At 43.9% G+C, this 18,387-nt stretch overlaps 1 protein-coding gene across 1 annotated transcript in view; it reads right to left on the bottom strand.

The window, feature by feature from the left end:
• The window catches only part of LOC139376177 (wingless-type MMTV integration site family, member 9A), a 29,895-nt gene extending 14,222 nt beyond the window's left edge, over positions 1 to 15,673 (bottom strand). Inside the window, exon 1 of the mRNA XM_071118450.1 lies at positions 15,471 to 15,673. Coding sequence (XP_070974551.1) covers positions 15,471 to 15,673 — 203 coding nt within the window. The remainder of the gene's footprint in view (positions 1 to 15,470) is intronic.
• Between the last annotated feature and the right edge of the window lie 2,714 nt (positions 15,674 to 18,387).

Raw genomic sequence — 18,387 nt, 5'->3', positions numbered from 1 at the left:
GTGCTCAGCATATGTGGGAACTCCTTCAAGACTGTTGGAAAAGCCTTCCAGGTGAAGCTGGCTGAAAGAATGCCAAGAGTGTGCAAAGCATTTTGTTGACGTTGAGGTTATTTTCCTGGCACCACTCAGCCAGGGCTCTCACCTCCTCCCTGTAGGCTGTCTCATCATTGTTGGTAATCAGGCCTACCACTGTTGTGTCACTTAGAGATGAGCTTGGGGGGCAGGCACTATGGTGTTGAAGGCTGAGCTGATAAGTTCTAATCGTCACCATGGGAACAACATCCTCTACGCTAGCGACAAATACACTCGGAAGCGCTATTCTCCCCGGCATCTGCGGTTTTGTGCAGCCCCCAGGATGAATAGACCTGCCTCAAGTTTTTAAAAATGGTCCAGGTCAGGGAAGTGGAATTTCTGGTGACCGCCAATCTAATGTCGAAAAGTTATTTTTGGATGTAAGTAATCATACAAAAAAATGATAACAAAAATATAACACGCCAACAAAAAAATACTGGGAGCTAGAAACAGGGTCGACCGTGTCTGTCGGTGACATCTTATTGACTCATTACTGTAACGCTCGACGAAATGGGTAGACCAAGGCGTAGCGTGATTTGAGTTCATCATCATTTTTTAACATGTGAACCAGCAACAAAACAAAAAAGAGAAACAAAGAAACGAACGTACAGCCTTGTAGGGCTCAAAAGCAACAATACAAAAACAAGATCCCACAAACAACAGGTGGGAAAAGGCTGCCTAAATATGATCCTCAATCAGAGACAACGATATAGACAGCTGCCTCTGATTGCGAACCATACCAGGCCAACATAGAACTACAAAAACTAGACTACACATAGAAATAATAAACTAGAACACCCCCCAGTCACGCCCTGACCTACTCCACCATAGAAAATAAAGGCTTTCTGTGGTCAGGACGTGACGATTACGCAGGGTGTGTTTGTGTGTGTGTATTTGTGTGTGTGTGTAGCCACACAGCCCTGGGTCCCCGGTGGAAATAATGTATTCAAACTAAACGTTGCCGTCATCACCCCTCTGTGTTCATGTCAGAGCCCCTACCCTGACCCTGGCCTGCACTGCCGCTGCACTGGTTAATATTATGGCTGTTAATGTCGCCCTTCATCTGGGGTTTATAAAGGGTTTTTGAAAGTTTATTATGGGTTACATGTGAAGGGGTAGTATAAGAACATTCAATCACTTATTAGCAGCTTGAAAGTCCTTGATATCACATCATCTTTGGCCTAATATAATTGCTCATCTTAATGAGTATGTAATCACTAGGGACGTCAACGTTAATGTGTTAATGCATTACGTGTTTATTGCCGTTTGTTTTGTTGACGCCATTAATTGCCTCTCCATTTCTTCGCTGCATGGAAAATTTTAAGCACAGAACACAACAAGGCACACAGCTACAAACAAGGCCAGTCCCTTTCTATCGCTGGGGACCGTGTGCTTCTAGCTAAAATCCGTTTTGCCCAATATTACAGGGAGCTATTCTTTCGTTCTCAGACGCAGATTCTTGCGTATGTTCCTAGCTGCTTTAAATGACTCAGGATGATATTCTTTGGTTTGATAACAAACAACATTGTTTAGCCAGTCATGTTACCTACTCAGCCAACTAGCTAGCAACGTGATAACTTGACCACTAACCAGGTCTAGGCTATGCACACATTTGGATGGCACAGGGAGAATTCAAAAGGAATAGGCTACTCAAAGAGATGCTTCATAGAGTGGAGTGTGTATGTGTGTGTGTGTGCAGGAGTAAGTGAGAGAGAGAGAGGGCGTGGGAGGGATGTAGGGTGTTGTAGGCATATAAGTGTGTAAAGTTATCTGAACAGTAAAGATGGTTACAGTGTTTTCATAACATTGTTGGATTAAAATGCACTTTGTATCCATAGAGCCAGTACTTTTTCCTATAGTCACACTCATTTAGAATGCCTGGAGCTTTAACAGTACTTAAAACTGTGTGTGTGTGTGAGAGAGAGAGCGAGAGCGAGAGCGAGAGAGAGAGAGAGAGAGAGAGAGAGAGAGAGAGAGAGAGAGAGAGAGAGAGAGAGAGAGAGAGAGAGAGAGAGAGAGAGAGAGAGAGAGAGAGAGAGAGAGAGAGAGCTGTGCGCAAGTGTTAAACTTCAAGGACATTGATAATAGGGAGTAGGCCTACTTAAACATTGGGAGCATTAACAGCTTTATGTTAGTGACTTTTGTGTCGTTTATGGTGAAAACGCTATTAAAAACTTCTAGTATAGATCATGTTGTGTTTCCGTCCCTCACGATCAAAGTATGCCTGTAACTCGGTGCACTGCTCCTTAAATGGAAAAATCTTTCTTTAGAGCCAAATTTGAGCAAATTCTAAAATTGCGATTAGCTACAGAAAAGCATGCGATTAATCAGAAATATGCAAACACATGCAGAGATTTTGGCTCTTCAGTCACACTTCACAACGACTGTATGTAAAAAAAAAGCGCCGCTCAGTGCAAATTCTGCAGAGTCACATAAAAAAACATGCTGTGACAGGGAGAGCTGCAGTGCAACACACTGATCGCTCTGTGACGAATACGCCCTTTCTGTTGTGAACTACATGATGACTGATGAACGTAAGAAGACAACAATGCCTATTGCTATTTAGATCTCCACAGATTGCTCAGTAACAGTGTCGGGCTGTGTTGAATTTGATTGGCATACAATGACGCTGAGAGACAACAAATGATAACTGCCCCCCCCCTTCACTCCAATCAGAGCAGTGTTTTTTTTAGACTGCACACCATTGGTTGTTTTGAGAGTTCCAGTAGAGATTCGGGACAAGGCATTGCATACTACACTTGAGTATCATTGTCTCCATTGCCCATGCATGGTTATTCTGGTTGCACTGGTTGGTCAGCAACATTGGTTGAAGGTTTTGTCACAAAGCTGACAGACAATACAATAAACACATTCCTACATATACGTGTGAGGGAGTTCGTTTGGTGAGGAGCACAATAGCACAAATGAACTGGGGCATATACTGTATGTTAAAGGTTTAAGGTCTTGAGTACTTCAACGCTCCACTGCTTTTCATAGTTGAGGTCAGGTTCACTACGACTTCTATATATCAAACATAGGCTACTGAAGGTTTGACAAATGTGCAGCTAGTGTGTACCCTTTCACCATCTCCACTCCACTTGACCAACAGGTTCTGTTCAGGTACTGTACATGTGACTGCGTGTCTGCGTTTGTGTGTGCATGTGTGCAGCATTTGTATGTTTGTCTGCATTTTGTGTGTCTGTGTGGGTGTGGGTGCATGTGCTGCTACCTAAAGTCAAGATTCAACCTTGGCTGAACCCACCCAATCAGCAAAATCAAGAAAAAAACATCTCAATCGTTATCCCGATTTTCATACGCCATACCATTTCTGTACCACACTGGGGTATACGCTATTACAGAAGGGGTGTTATTTCCCAAAATATATATACAGTACCAGTCAGAAGTTTGGACACACCTACTCATTCAAGGATTTTTCTTTATTTGTACTATTTTCTACATTGTAGAATAATAGTGAAGACATCAACACTATGAAATAACACATAAGGAATCATGTAGTAACCAAAAAAAGTTTTAAACAAATCAAAATATACTTCACATTCTTCGAACTACACAACCTTTGCCTTGAACACTCTTGGCAATTACAATTGTTTCACCTTTATTTCACAAGGCAAGTCAGTTAAGAACAAATTAGTATTTTCAATGAGAGCCTGGGAACAGTGGGTTAACTGCCTTGTTCAGGGGAACAACGACAGATTATCACCTTGTCAGCTCAGGGATTTGATCTTGCAACCTTTCAGTAACTAGTCCAACACTCTAACCACTAGGCTACCTGCTGCCCCAATCTCGCAATTGTTTTTTGGGGGGAGGGGAACAATAATTTAGGCAACAGGGATCTTGATCCAGGAGGGAATTAAATATTTGTGCTGTAACCAAGAAGGTTGATCTTGACATCTAGTCACTTAGTTAGCAAGTTAGCAAACCAAATGCAGAGATAGAGCCCTGAGCTGGATTTAATTTATTTGACATATCTTTGATTTTTTATAGTTATACGTGACTTATAGCTAGCTATAAGCAGTGGCGTAGCACGCACTCCCGTCGGTATTTCAAAATACCCTGGTACACGGTATAAACGGTATACCGTCCAAGCCTCGTCTCAACTTGCTGGTGTCCCTAAGGTCAACTCCCTCCCTCCTCTCTCCCTCCCTGTCTCCCTTTCCTTCCCTACCCCCCTAGCTCCCCCTCCTCTCCCCCCTTTCTCTCTTCCCTTTTCCACCCCCTCTGCTCTCCCATCTCCATCCCCTATCCCTCCCTCCCCCCTCACAAGGCTGCCTCCCCCCTCCTCTCCCCTTCCTCCTCCCTTCCTACCCCCACAGGCCAATTTACTCTAAACAAATGCCAATCATTCCCTCCAGCTGTTGGCTCAAAACAAAGCCTGCTCCCAGACAAAGCGAACCACCCAGCTGTCTTACTAAAGGTAACCCAAAACAATGGCAGCCAGCCAGACAGACGTGTGAAAAGTGTGCAAGGCTAGCAGACACAACCATTGCCCGTATGTAAGCACTCCCCTGTCCATATAATCTTATTCAACATGATCAAAAAGGCCAAACTGATCTCATATCAGCACTCCTGTAAGACTGTTTGTAAATACAAACCCTTGGTTAGTTTATCTTTGTCCTCTGACAGTTAGGGACAAACCACCATGCTCACCTCAGAAACATGTACATGTTGTCAAACCCTATGGTGGTAGCCAGGCTATTGTAAAGATGTAAGGGGGAGTTTTGAAAAGAAAATCTGGGCTGGGTGTGACCTTGCCCTGATCCATGTGTGTGCCTGTTTATTCCGTCCCTTCCTCCCTCCTTCCCTCCTACCATTCCCCTGCTTGGTTTTCCCTTCCCTCTTCCACAGTATGCTCTAGCTAAATGCTCCCTGCAGGAAAAGAAGTGTCCTCCTCTCCTCAGAAAGAAGGTTTTGGATTCACTTCAGACCACCCTGCCCAAAGCTCTTGTCCCATCTGGTGTCTCACAGGCCCTGCCAGAGGTTGTAGGAATGTCAGTGTGGTATACTCCCTCTGGTCCAGCCTGAAACCAAGGCTGCTGCCTAGGCTATGTCCTACTACTGACTGAACTGAAGCTTGAGTAATGGGGAGAAAAAAATATATTTTGACTGGGTTATCCAGGTCATTGAAAATGTTTAGGTCTTTTGATAATTTGATCTGTACTGGTGGAGATTAACAACACGTGGTTCCTTACAACTTGACGAACTCTACCAATTAACATTGCTTTGTAATTGTTGTCATCATACTTTGCATCATTATGTCCAAGTTGAGTCACAGTTCGGACATGTCCCATATAGGAAAGTGACTATAGGGTCAGAGATGACATCATGCTTGGTCACGTCCTTTATGGGTCAGCCGTTGAAGATTCCGCCCTCACCCCCTCTACGACTTAGTGAACAAGATTGTGTAGTGTTAACGGACTATGCATCATGTCTTCCTTATTTCGGGAAGGTGCATTACTCAAACGATAATGACTTACTGAAATGTGAAGTTATATTGGTCTGTTTTGGAACAGAGAGGATCTGTCATGTGTCCTGTAAGTGTACAGTATCAATCTCAGGCTATAACCATATCACACAATCCTCTCTCAACCAATGGCTAATCTTAGCTTTACCTTCTCAATAACCATTTACTCTTTCCCCCATATCTGTCTGAAATGACATGTGAAATGGAAACCGTGTCACTAAGGTTGGCGAAAGAAGATCGCATATCTCCATTCTCAACAGGGCGCAGCACCGCACAGGCCTTCCCGTACCCTCTATACAGATGTAGGATCTGCGTAGAGCACTCTTTTGAATTTTGTTTTAAAAAATTTTTATTTCACCTTTATTTAACCAGGTAGGCCAGTTGAGAACATGTCGTCATTTACAACTGTGCCCTGGCCAAGATAAAGCACAGCAGTGCGACAAAAACAACACAGAGTTACACATAAACAAACGTACAGTCAATAACACAGTAGAAAAGAAAAATAGAAAAATCTATGTACAGTGTGTGCAAATGTAGAAGAGTAGGGATGTAGGCAATTAATAGGCCATAGAGGCGAAATAATTACAATTTAGCATTAATACTGGAATGATAGATGTGCAGATGATGATGTGCAAGTAGAGATACTGGGTTGAAAAAAGGCAAGAGGGTAAGTAATAATATGGGGATGAGGTAGTTGGGTGTGCTATTTACAGATGGGCTGTGTACAGGTACAGTGATTGGTAAGCTGCTCTGACAGCTGATGATTAGTTAGAAAGGGAGATATAAGACTCCAGCTTCAGAGATTTTTGCCATTTGTTTCAGTCATTGGCAGCAGAGAACTGGAAGGAAAGGCGGCCAAAGAAAGTGTTGGCTTTGGGGATGACCAGTGCAATATACCTGCTGGAGCGCGTGCTACGGGTGGGTGTTGATATGGTGACCAGTGTGCTGAGATAAGGCGGGGCTTTACCTAGCAAAGACTTATAGATGACCTGGAGCCAGTGTGTTTGGAGATGGATATGTAGCGAGGGCCAGCCAACGAGAGCATACATGTCACAGTGGTGGGTAGTATATGGGGCTTTGGTGACAAAATGGATGGCACTTTGGTAGACTACATCCAGTTTGCTGAGTAGAGTGTTGGGGGCTATTTTGTAAATGACATCGCCAAAGTCAAGGATCGGTAGGATAGTCAGTTTTACGAGGGTATGTTTCGCAGCATGAGTGAAGGAGGCTTTGTTGCAAAATAGGAAGCCGATTCTAGATTTAATTTTGGATTGGAGATGCTTAATGTGAGTCTGGAAGGAGAGTTTACAGTTTAACCAGACACCTAGGTATTTGTAGTTGTCCACATATTCTAGGTCAGAACCGTCCAGAGTAGTGATGCTAGTTCGGCATCGGTTGAAGAGCATGCACTTAGTTTTACTAGCATTTAAAAGCAGTTGGACACGGAAGGAGTGTTGTATGGTGTTGAATCTCATTTGGAGGTTTGTTAGCACAATGTCCAAAGAAGGGGCAGATGTATACAGAATGGTGTCGTCTGCGTAGAGGTGGATCAGAGAATCACCAGCAGCAAGAGCAACATCATTGATATATACAGAGAAAAGAGTCGGCCCGAGAATTTAACCCTGTGGCACCCCCATAGAGACTGCCAGAGGTCCGGACAACAGGCCCTCCGATTTGACACACTGAACTCTATCTGAGAAGTAGTTGGTGAACCAGGCGAGGCAGTCATTTGAGAAGCCAAGGCTATTGATCACTTTTTTGTTGCTGAGAATTATTCTGCACAGCAACAAATGCAAACTTGTAATGTATTCAAGTTTTAAAAAGGCTTCTAAAGTTTGTAATTTCCACTTTAAAATGTCCGACTTTATTTGCCCTAACGGAAAATGAATCAACTCCTACAAAGAAATGCCCATTAATTATAATCCCCATAATAATTCCTGTTGCTGCAGGATTATTTTCCTGCTGTAGCAAACTGTCTCAAATTAAGATCATACATCTGTAGGATGTACTATACAGCAGTCAGGATACTCCCCCCTACCAGAGAGTCATTATGAACCTGACCTACTGTATACTTTTTAATCCAGCAAATTAAATACATAACCTTTTTCTAGACATCAGCAGCGTATTCTTTCCCAACCTTTTATTCAAAATGCTACCCTGAACTGTTGGCTCTGTTCAACGTGCAATTCTGAGTGCTGACTGCACTGTAGACCCTAGCCATTGAGAGGTCGGTAATGTATTAATAAAGGGATGGTTGGGGAATGGGAGCATGAAGCTTGGTAAGAGGTTTAACTACAATGTGAGAACTCAAGTCTCCTAGGGTCAGCGGCTCAATTGTAGTCACTGTGTGACTGGCACAGATTGGGCGCAACGCAACAGTGTCCGCATGACTCCCCTGTTCTAGCCTATGCCATGGTACAGAGCAGCGCAGGGCACCCCTGTACCAGCACACCAACTGACCGACGCACCAAACATGTTCAGTCACGGCACACATTCATACACACCCACCCCATTCAGACACACACACCCCAGTCACACAAACACACGCACGCACGCACGCACACACACACGAGCCATGAGAATCAGATAGAAAGGGAACCTATGTATTTTAAAAGTGTACTTTTAAATAAGACTCTGTACATACTCTGTACAACAAGTAATTGGTTATGTAGGTTATAGATTTGTAATGCACACATTTATTATTTATTCTTACTGCAGAGTGAGCACTTCCCAGGGGTAATCCAAGCGTGTAAAGTCAAACCACTATTAAAAAAACAGTAGCTGCGGGCCTCCAGAGTGGCACAGTGGTCTAAGGCACTGCATCACAGTGCTAGAAGCGTCACTACAGACCTGGGATCAATCCGCAGCTGTATCCCAACCAGCCATGATCGGCAGTCCTATAGGGCGGCGCAGAATTGGCCCAGCGTCGTCCAGGTTAGGAGAGGGTTACACCGGGGGGCTTAACTTGGCTCATCGCACTCTAGCGACTCCTTGTGGCGGGCCGGGTGCCTGCAGGCTGACCACGGTTGTCAGTTGAACGGTGTTTCCTCCGACACATTGGTGTGGCTGGCTTCCGGGTTAAGCTGGCGGGTATTAAGAAGCACAGTTTGTCGGGTCATGTTTCGGAGGACACATGATTCGACCTTTGCCTCCCGAGCCCGCTGGGGAGTTGCAGTGATGAGACAAGATTGAAATTTGGGAGAAAAAGGGGGTAAAAAAAATAAACCAACAGTAGCTGGTTTCAACCATGCATTAGTAACTGCAAGTGGCTAAAGTTTAGTCATATTATTAACGGTTATTTACAGTTGCTAAGGAAAGATTACAAGGTTTCCTTTCTTCTCTCTCTCTGGGAATTCAAATTAGAATGGCGGAAAAGCCAGCAGAAGGGAAATTCAATACTCAAGCTGTAAAGCCACCAAGGGTGGTAGTGGTACAGTATATTGTTTGCACTGCAGTCTTAGTAGAAACATGAATGAATGAATGAATGAATGAATGAATTAATGTGATAAACTACCAGCTACACACTGGTTATAACATCAAGGTACTAACCATTGGTTACAACTGGAAGGGGTGAAATTGTGTCTCACCTGTCTCATCCGCCTGCATTCAATCTAGTCATAATGAGATTCTTACGGTGTTCCATTTGAGCAAGAATCATCACACACTGTCACTTTATCACCCAATTAAATACAAATTTCCTCTGCGCTGACTGCCTGACTGTGACACATGGTAAGACTGCATGTATCACACACACACACACACACACACACACACACACACACACACACACACACACACACACACACACACACACACACACACACACACACACCAGCATGCTCCCACAGACTAGGGTAAAGGAGGAAATTGACCTGTGGTTAAGGACGGACAACATATGACATGGCAAACCCGCCAATTAACGTCAGATCATCAATCTCAGGCCCATAAAAGTATTATGATTCTATATTGGCTTTCCTGTTTTGCAAATGATCCCTGTCGAGGCTATGTCCCAAGTCCCATCTGTAAAGGACATCATGTGTCTAACTCTGTATACCTTCACTTACCAATGAGAATATGTTTCCATTCCATATCTGTGGACTACCCAGCCATGAAGTACACGGCTGACTGGCAAGGGCTGGATAGGAGCAGGAGCCGCTCCCTCCTTTTAAAAAGCCAATATTTCTTAACTGTGGTCGGTCTCGGCATGCCGACGATACCAGAACCTTAAGCCCTTCGGATGTGAGTGGGCCAACACACATTTTAAAGACCTTCCCAAATGCAATAACAATGTAATCTTCAACATATACAGTAGAACCATATCATTATACTGCACAGTGTGTATCCGGACTATCCACTGCCCAAGCCACTGCAGACACCATCCATTAAAACCTTCACAACAAAGGTATGTGAGTATATAAACCTCCAAAATAATTCATCTCTAAAAAAATATATAATTAGAATCTCACTCCAACAGGCAACATTTGGTCGGGGAACCATTTCCATGGCAGACTGCCTTAACCTGCTATTCAAGGAGCAATCGTGGAGTGAAATGAATTGTTCCTTTCACAGCAAGGCAGCAATACAGCAAGGCCCGGCTATGAGTGAGTAAAGTTGAAAGACATTGGGCATCCAAGTGGATCAAATAATGCATTTTGACCACAACTAAGCATACATGGAACCATTTTATCCTGAATTTGAATTTACACAGTGTCCGGTGCCTTTAGATTTGGGTGTTTTCACATCTCATTTCCCACTCTCCTAAGGTTACACAAAGCGGGTATAAAGTGCTGATTGAGACCCATCCTGGGCTCCACAAAGAGGCTGCTCCCCCTTGTGGCGGCTAGCACTCCTTTCACCAGGTTGACTGAGCGGACATAGACCTAACACTACATACACAGTGCAAACTCTAACTCATAAGACAAGCTTGCAACAATACTGTGCCAAATATATCAGGACGGACAGAAATACAAAGATAACAAAGCTCTCTCTCTCTCTGTATTCACAAAGGGCATAACACAAAGGGTTTTAGCTAAGCCTCCAGCAGGTTTGCGTGGTGTGATCTCACCACCAGCCAGACTCCATATGATCACAGCTAACCCCAGGCAGCCAGCGGTGAGAGAGAATCCTATCTTCTTGGCTCACGGTAAGGTGATACCCTTTGAGGTGTGGCTGCAGCCACAGGATATCCTCTGATGTTGGGAAATCCCTCTATCCCAGGCAGGGAGCCGCTCCCCACCCTGCCTGCGCCCTGCCTGTGAGCTAGCCTAGCGTCAGGGCTAATCAGTGCTTAAGGCATCTGTAATGAGAACCCCGTCACCACTGTCTGCCAGCCTAGCCCCACGCCAACGTCATCCCTGAGCCCACACTCACTCTTAATGACTGGTAATCACCCGGCATCTCTCCACAAACCACTGGGATACTAGCAGCAGCACTCCCATTAACCAGTAGACTGAGGTGGGAGCAGGAGGGAAGTGTTTAAATGGAGACTGACTGTTGAGTAGACTATAACCTCTTGTTTCATCTCCATGCAACACTGAAAACCGACAAACTGGGGTTCGAACCCGGGTCTTCCGCCCACCACAACTGTTTTAGCACTCTGAGCTAAAGCCTAGGCATTAACACTGGAGACTGTAGAGAAGCAGAACAGTGAATCTATTGCAGGCAATGAATGAATCTGCTTTATGGCATTGTATTAGGCATATTACCACTCTCTTAATAATGGGGATGAAAACTATAGGTGGACATGACCTTTGGTAGCTTGAACTGAGGGCAGGGTACATGAAGCTGTCGCAGAAAGAGTGATTGGTGATTCACCATACATAGCATAGCTGTGGGTAGGATTCCTGTATATGCCGCAGCATGTGAACTAAATAAAAACAACGTCGGTTTTAGTCAGTTTAAGACTTGCATTGAACGCAGTTAACAAAACCACAAAATGCCTTTATATGGGCCAAAAGTAGCGTGTAAATGAATGGAGTTCGCTTGTTTAACAGCATCTTGCTGAAACTCCTTAACATGAACCCTTCAGTCGGGGTTAACTAAGTGAACAATCTCACTCTTTTCCCTTGCTTCTTGAAAATACCACCCAACAAAGAATATTCCCTCAAGGTACAATTTGGTCAAAGCCAAAGAATGAAACTGCAGCAAACTTCCCCAATAGTAAGCCTAATGATACTGGGATGTGAGTGAGAGGCAGCACCTGCCACAACAGGCTGAACAGGGGAAAGTAAATGAGTGCTCACATTCTTGTGGCAAAGGATGACAATTTGAGCGGGTGCTTGACTACGCTAGGAATCCCGCCCCGCCCTCTGCCGCTGCAAACTACGGGCAACAGAGACGGTGTTTATGTTACACTTACGCTCCACCGCACTCTGGAAATTGGGTATGCAACATCGACCATCTATTTTGAGTAAATCAGTACCCAGGAAGAGGGCCGGAGGATGTGCTGTCCTCGTGCTCATGGCAGATATTTATTTGAACAAGTGTGTGTTAGTATGTATACTTCACTCAATGTCAGCCAGTCCAGGGCTGAGCCTGCCTGTCTGTCTGTCTGTCTGTCTGTCTGTCTGTCTGTCTGTCTGTCTGTCTGTCTGTCTGTCTGTCTGTCTGTCTGTCTGTCTGTCTGTCTGTCTGTCTGTCTGTCTGTCCGTCCGTCTGTCTGTCTGTCTGTGTGTGTGTGCGTGTTGCACAGTGTCAATGGTGTCAGGTTTCTGGCTTAGCTTTGGGGAAGTAGCAGTAACATGTCGCATATATCCATGTCACCTGGGCCGGGTCTCTCTGTTTGTCTCATGATCTCTGGCTTAAAGTTCTAAATCATCCACTGACAATCATCTCCATCATATTCTGTCCTCAGGACATAAGTCTGGACTTGTATCCTCATACCAGATGACCCTTTGCACTTCCAAGGCCACAGATCAGATTGATTAGAAGGAATTGGAAAGCTCTACCTGAATAAGTAGACATGCTTTAAATGGAGTGCCAGTTTTGCGCTTCTTAATTGTATGCAACTGGTTAGTTACTGAGGGCCATTGGCGGTGTTGCTGGATGGTTATGATCTACCACTTTCACTAAGTCTCTAGGCCTCTGAGAGAGAGAGAGAAAGATAGAGAGAGAGAGAGAGAGAGAGAGAGAGAGAGAGAGAGAGGTGTGACTTAGAGATGATGGGGTTTCCATGACGCCGGGCTGCTGAACCATACATAATTTTCACGCATCAAGACAGCATAGCAGTCCAGATTCTAAAAACACTAAGCAATGACAGTTACCCTAAAATGAAGAGGTGACATATGTTTATTATCTGTAGTAACATGTCTGATTTACGGCGATAATAACTTCCTCTAGTACCTGTCAGGGGACTTAACCTTTTGAGAAGTGACACATTAGGACTAAATGGACACCCCTTATTATTTCATACAACTTCCGGCAACTCAAACCATGAACGTTATCCAAAAAGTCCTTATTTCCAAACAGAACTATTCCTTCCACCCTTACATGAGATCTGAAAGATCCAATTCAGCTGTCCCAGAGGCCTAACAAACCAGTTTACAACTGCATAATGTCCACAACAGGTCCTGGGGGGCCCGTCCCTGTGTTCCCCCACTGGTTCACAGCTAAATGGTGTCCTTATCGCCGAATACCCCTGGAACTACTGCTGGTGTCATCACTCACTCTCATCACTCTACAATTAAAATAGCCACAATATTTCCGTGCTGCCAGTCGTTCCAATGTGTTTGGGTGCATGACTCACCTCAACTTCATAACAAGTACTGTTTGCAACACGAGGGGGTATCGATTACCGCCGTCATCAACACTGTCTGCATGCTGCAGACAGAATGTGAGAACGATATATCTGTGTTCGTTGGTAGAATAAAGGATCCATAAATAGGATATCAAGGATTCGGACTGAACTCTCTCATAGTTGCTGTGAGATTGCAGGTGCCACTGGAAACGGAACACAACCTGGGAAGGAGCCGTCTGTTATAGCATATCCAAGCTATAACCTGCCTGCTTGCTGTAGGCTACTTGTATACTTTCACACCAGAGCTTTGAAGACCCTGCTGATGTTGCATTAATTTGAGCTCTCCTTAGGGTTCATTGACAGGTTAATAGTCTTCAAAAGAAGTCTGAAGGATGACGAATGAAATTCGTCAGACAGGACAGAGGCTGCCAGCAGCCTCGGTATATTGAGGTGCCGGCTACACCTGACAAAGACAAGGCGTTGCGTGGGAATAACGTTTTTTAACTGCTCATTCAATTTTCCCCCCAAAAAATACTGTCCTTGACATGAGATTATCTCCTAAGATTTGGAAACAAACTATACATTCAGGACACATTATTTAATGTGTTTTAAACTGTTTTTAAACTTAGTGGGTGTGTGAACCCTACACCAGAATTCTCTCTGTCCCGATGTTTATGCTGGATGGGGAATTTTCTCTGCAAGCTGAAGAGAGTTTCATCCACCGGTTGAGCTGCATTTTCTTTATTGTTACCAGCTGTTGCGACTGAAGCCTACACTCACCTTTCGCTCCATGTCTGTGTTCAGAGCCGACTTACAATAGTATTACAAGTGTTTCAACAAAATATTCACACAGATGTCTGCTACCAGTCGTTTAAATATGCCTGGTATCATCAATGTCCGAGTAATGAGCATACCTGTATCTCTCGCTTTCAGGATCACCTTTCTGTTGAACAACACTTAGAGCCTAAATGGGTTGTCAAAACTAGTCTCGGGGGAACCCCTCTGAAAAAGGGTCTTCGAGGAACCCCTGTGTGAAGGTTCAAACCGGAACCTTTTTCTGATGGGTGAGACTCAATTTGGAACTTTTTTAATGAAATATTGTAGATGTGGCAGCCTATCAGAACATTGGAGCCATGGCTTATTTGAGGCGTGGCTTTCAGACAGTTATTCTTGGCCACCCGTTAGGGTGAATGTCATTCCTGTTTACTATGTTAAGTTTGTACACTGCAAATTGAAATGTTCCTTGAATATGAATGCATATGACATATCCTAATATAATATTAACAATGCTGATTACATGTAGTAATAAATCATTAACCATTCCAACTGGGGGATTTGCATAGGAACTCATACACCTCTGTAAGCATTTGGTTGAAGCTACAAAAGTGTCCGTGTTCACCATTAACATGTAATGACAATACAACAGAACAGGAATGACATTTACTCTAATGGGTGGCCAAAATAGATCTATCTAAAAGCCACACCACTACTAAGGCAAACCGCCAGTCCAGGGTTCCTCCAGGAACACCCTTCGCCACATTGAAACATTAAAGGTTCATCCAAGAACCCCTCAACTAATGGAAGATGCAAATATGAACCACTGGCCAGTGTTCCTTACGGAACTCCAGGTGTTCCTTGAGGATCTCCAGGGTTCCTCCAGCCGCCACTAATTCTAAGTGTGTTTGAGAACCCCCAACCCCTCCCTATCCCCTTAAAAATCTGCTTCGGCATACACTTTCGGTAGCCTGAGCTATTACACTGGTCAGTCAAATCAACCATTTCAACGCGACGGAATGATCTCACGTCAACCTGCTCTCACCACCGGTTGTGACAGCCTACTGCGCTACACAGGTGCTGTTGAACTGTCAGTTAGTTCTATGCAACAACATTGCAGATACCTGAAACAAATCACAACGTAGCGACAAGGACACCAGTATCTGATTCATTTGCAACGCATTTGATTTTAGAGGAAATATCAACAGTGATGAATGTAAGTTTCCTATTTTCGGACATATTTAGGACTACGCGATACGAAAGTAGAAACATTTCAATGAATGGTAGGCTAATATGAGTAACGTAATTTATCCGGTCTATCAAAGTTGATCTAAGAGCGTGACATGTCTCGTAACAAACTCAAATCAATGACAGGGTCATGAACATGTGGATGGATCCAGTGCCTACCCGAAATACGCTGTGGTCGGTCCGGGCAAGTTGAAGAGGTACACTATAACTGTGAACGATAACCATCCCAGGAGTAGCTGTCCATCCAGCATTTTGCTGCGGCTCCAAGGCAGATCATTTCGTTTCTCCTGAGTAGCTGTGTAAAATCCCTTGTTGTACGTTCGGCACTTCTTATACAGAGAAGAATTTTGCGCTCCTCCCATTAGCAAGAGAGCAAGTCTGAGTGAGGGAGAGAGAAGGAGTGGGTAACAGAGAGATACAGAGAGAGAGAGAGAGAGAGAGAGGGGACTTGCTTTGTGGAGCTGATTGTTAGAGATTATAATTATGCATGATGTTCAATATTCAATATTTTACATTATGAAATCAATGATATTGTCAAATGTTTCCAAATATGCGCAGGCACGAGCGTGCACACACAACCACAGCCTTACTTTACAGACTGACAATAGACCTTCTAATTGAAAAGTATTTGTTATAACCCAACAATATTATTTTGATGGAGTCATTTCCTTGCATACAGACAGTAGGCCTAAGGAACTCTGTGAAACTGGGTGAACTTGTCAAGAGAATGTTTAGGACCTTTGAGGTAGAGGCTAGTGAAGGCAACAACACCTGATTTTGACATTCATGAGCTGTCCCTCTGTGTTGGAAGGTGTCCAGTAGTCGTTGTGCAGCATGCTAACTGAGGTCAGCTGAGCAGAGGTGTCAGTCTGCTATATCCTTTGTTTTTTTACTGCCAATTGGTCAATGACATGTCATTTCTGGAATGGCAAGCTAGCCTTTAGGGGCTAGGGGTTGTGCAATCGTTGCATGTAGCCGAACGTCCCCCAGTTGGAAAAGTTTATGCGTTACCTATTTTTCACTGAATCATCACTTCTATTGCTACAGTATTCTGTGTAGCAGTGACTACGCTGAGTATACCAAACATTAGGAGCACCTTACTAATATTGAGATGCCCCCCGCCCCCCTCCAATGATTTCCACGGTTGTGTCAAGTTTGCTGGGTGGTGGACCAATCTTGATAGACACGGGAAACTGTTGAGCGTGATAAACCCAGCAGCATTGCAGATCTTAGAACAAACCCGAAGAGCCCCGGGAACCTACTACCATGCCCCATTCAAAGGCACTTCAATATTTTGTCTTGCTCATTCCCCCTCTGAATGGAACACATACACAATCCATGTCTCAATTGTCTCACGGCTTGAAAATCCTTCTTTACACCCGTCTCCTGCCCTTCATCTACACTGATTGAAGTGGATTTAACAAGTGACATCAATAAGGGAACATAGGTGATCACCTGGATTCACCTGGTCAGTCTGTCATGGAAAGAGCAGGTGTTCTTAATGTTTTGTATTCTCAGTTGGCACTATATGCTCATTCAAAATGTGTTCTGGTGCTGGGAAAATCTGTCAAAAAGACATTATGGACAAATATAATCCCCCATGTTGCTCTGCTCCCAAAAGTGAATGTATTGGCTACATGGAGAGAAACACTGTTTAGATCACCTGCAGACGCCTGCAGCTGGCCTGCATATGTTTAGCAAAAACATAATATATCACAGACAGGGTAACCATTATTCATTCTTTTTGGTCAAATATTCTCCACCTACATCAAAGATCAGTGTATGTGCCTATAGCATTTGTGGAATATCATTTTCAGTGTTATTTCTCACAAGAGAAGAAAACTTAACTAAGTTTGAACTGAACTAGGTACAAACTGAACTAAGTACGGTTCATTTGTAGTTCGCAAACTGCATGTGCAAAGCATATTTCTTTAGGCTAATATTTCGCAAGAGCAGAAGATGGAACCTTTTATTAGTAAGCACAAATTCATACTCAAAGCCATAAATCAATAGGATTTTGGCAAGCATGCTTAGGAAAAGATTGTCTATGCTCGTTCTGGTGTTCTATTCCGATCTATGGTGTTCGGTTGCATAATAGAAACTTTCATGGTCATAATTTTACACACATAATCAATACATTGCATGATTTTCAGACACATTAAGATCGTCGTTTCGTTTTTTAACAGGAGCCTGCTGCCTGACATATTGTGCGCGCGCACCTTAATCTATGAAGCAAGGAGTAAAAGATAGATATGGATCTGGACTTGGGAAGGATCCAGCTTTCTTCTCCTAGCCTGCACTTGGGGAAAACTCATGCCAGAACCAGGGATGAAGTCTATTCATCCCCCAGAATTAAACAACACATCCCCATTCATCACAAAGATCACAGTAACGTTCACACCTGTACCAGGAACAGTCAAGCTTCTGCCAAGTTTCTGTTTACCGATTGGCCAGTTCTGCTAGATAGACAGCATCACAAATAGGGGATACGAGTGAATGAGAAATGAGTCCAAGGAAGTGTTGTGCTTGGTATGACTACATACAGGTGTCCACTTGCATCCCACTTTTTTCAGTCAGTTTTGTTCTGAATCTGCGCCCCAGAGAGGTCCCTGGTCTGCTTCTTATTAGCACCTGGTTTAAAGGAGATCAGCTGGAGGTTTTGTCGGTTACAGTACATGACAAGAATGAACAGTAATCCTGGCAGGCATTACCCACTGGTCCTGCATGTCTGGTGAGTGGGGTAATTGATTCCCACACCCTGCTTAAGTTAAATGCTCGCCCTTCTCATTACACCAGGCTGAGAAACCAGGAAAACAGTCCTTTGGTGTGTGTTTGTGTGTGTCAGTACTTTTCCCTTCAACTTGTTGCAACTACTCTACCCTACTCCTCTGTTCTTTACGCCTCTTGACTTTAATCTCTCTCTCTCTCTCTCACACCTCTGATATGGCGGATATGATGCCTGACTGAATTTTTTCATCAATTTGTTATGCATTTTGCATTGAGGAACGTGAATAATATAAATGATTTTGTATGTCGAAATATCAAATATCACGTGAAAGGTATCCGTACCTAAATG

The sequence above is a fragment of the Oncorhynchus clarkii genome, chromosome 20, assembly GCF_045791955.1.
Source record: "Oncorhynchus clarkii lewisi isolate Uvic-CL-2024 chromosome 20, UVic_Ocla_1.0, whole genome shotgun sequence".
In the NCBI taxonomy this organism is placed as follows: domain Eukaryota; kingdom Metazoa; phylum Chordata; class Actinopteri; order Salmoniformes; family Salmonidae; genus Oncorhynchus; species Oncorhynchus clarkii.
Note: the sequence above shows the minus strand (reverse complement) of the source record. Positions and strands in the feature narration are given on the sequence as shown.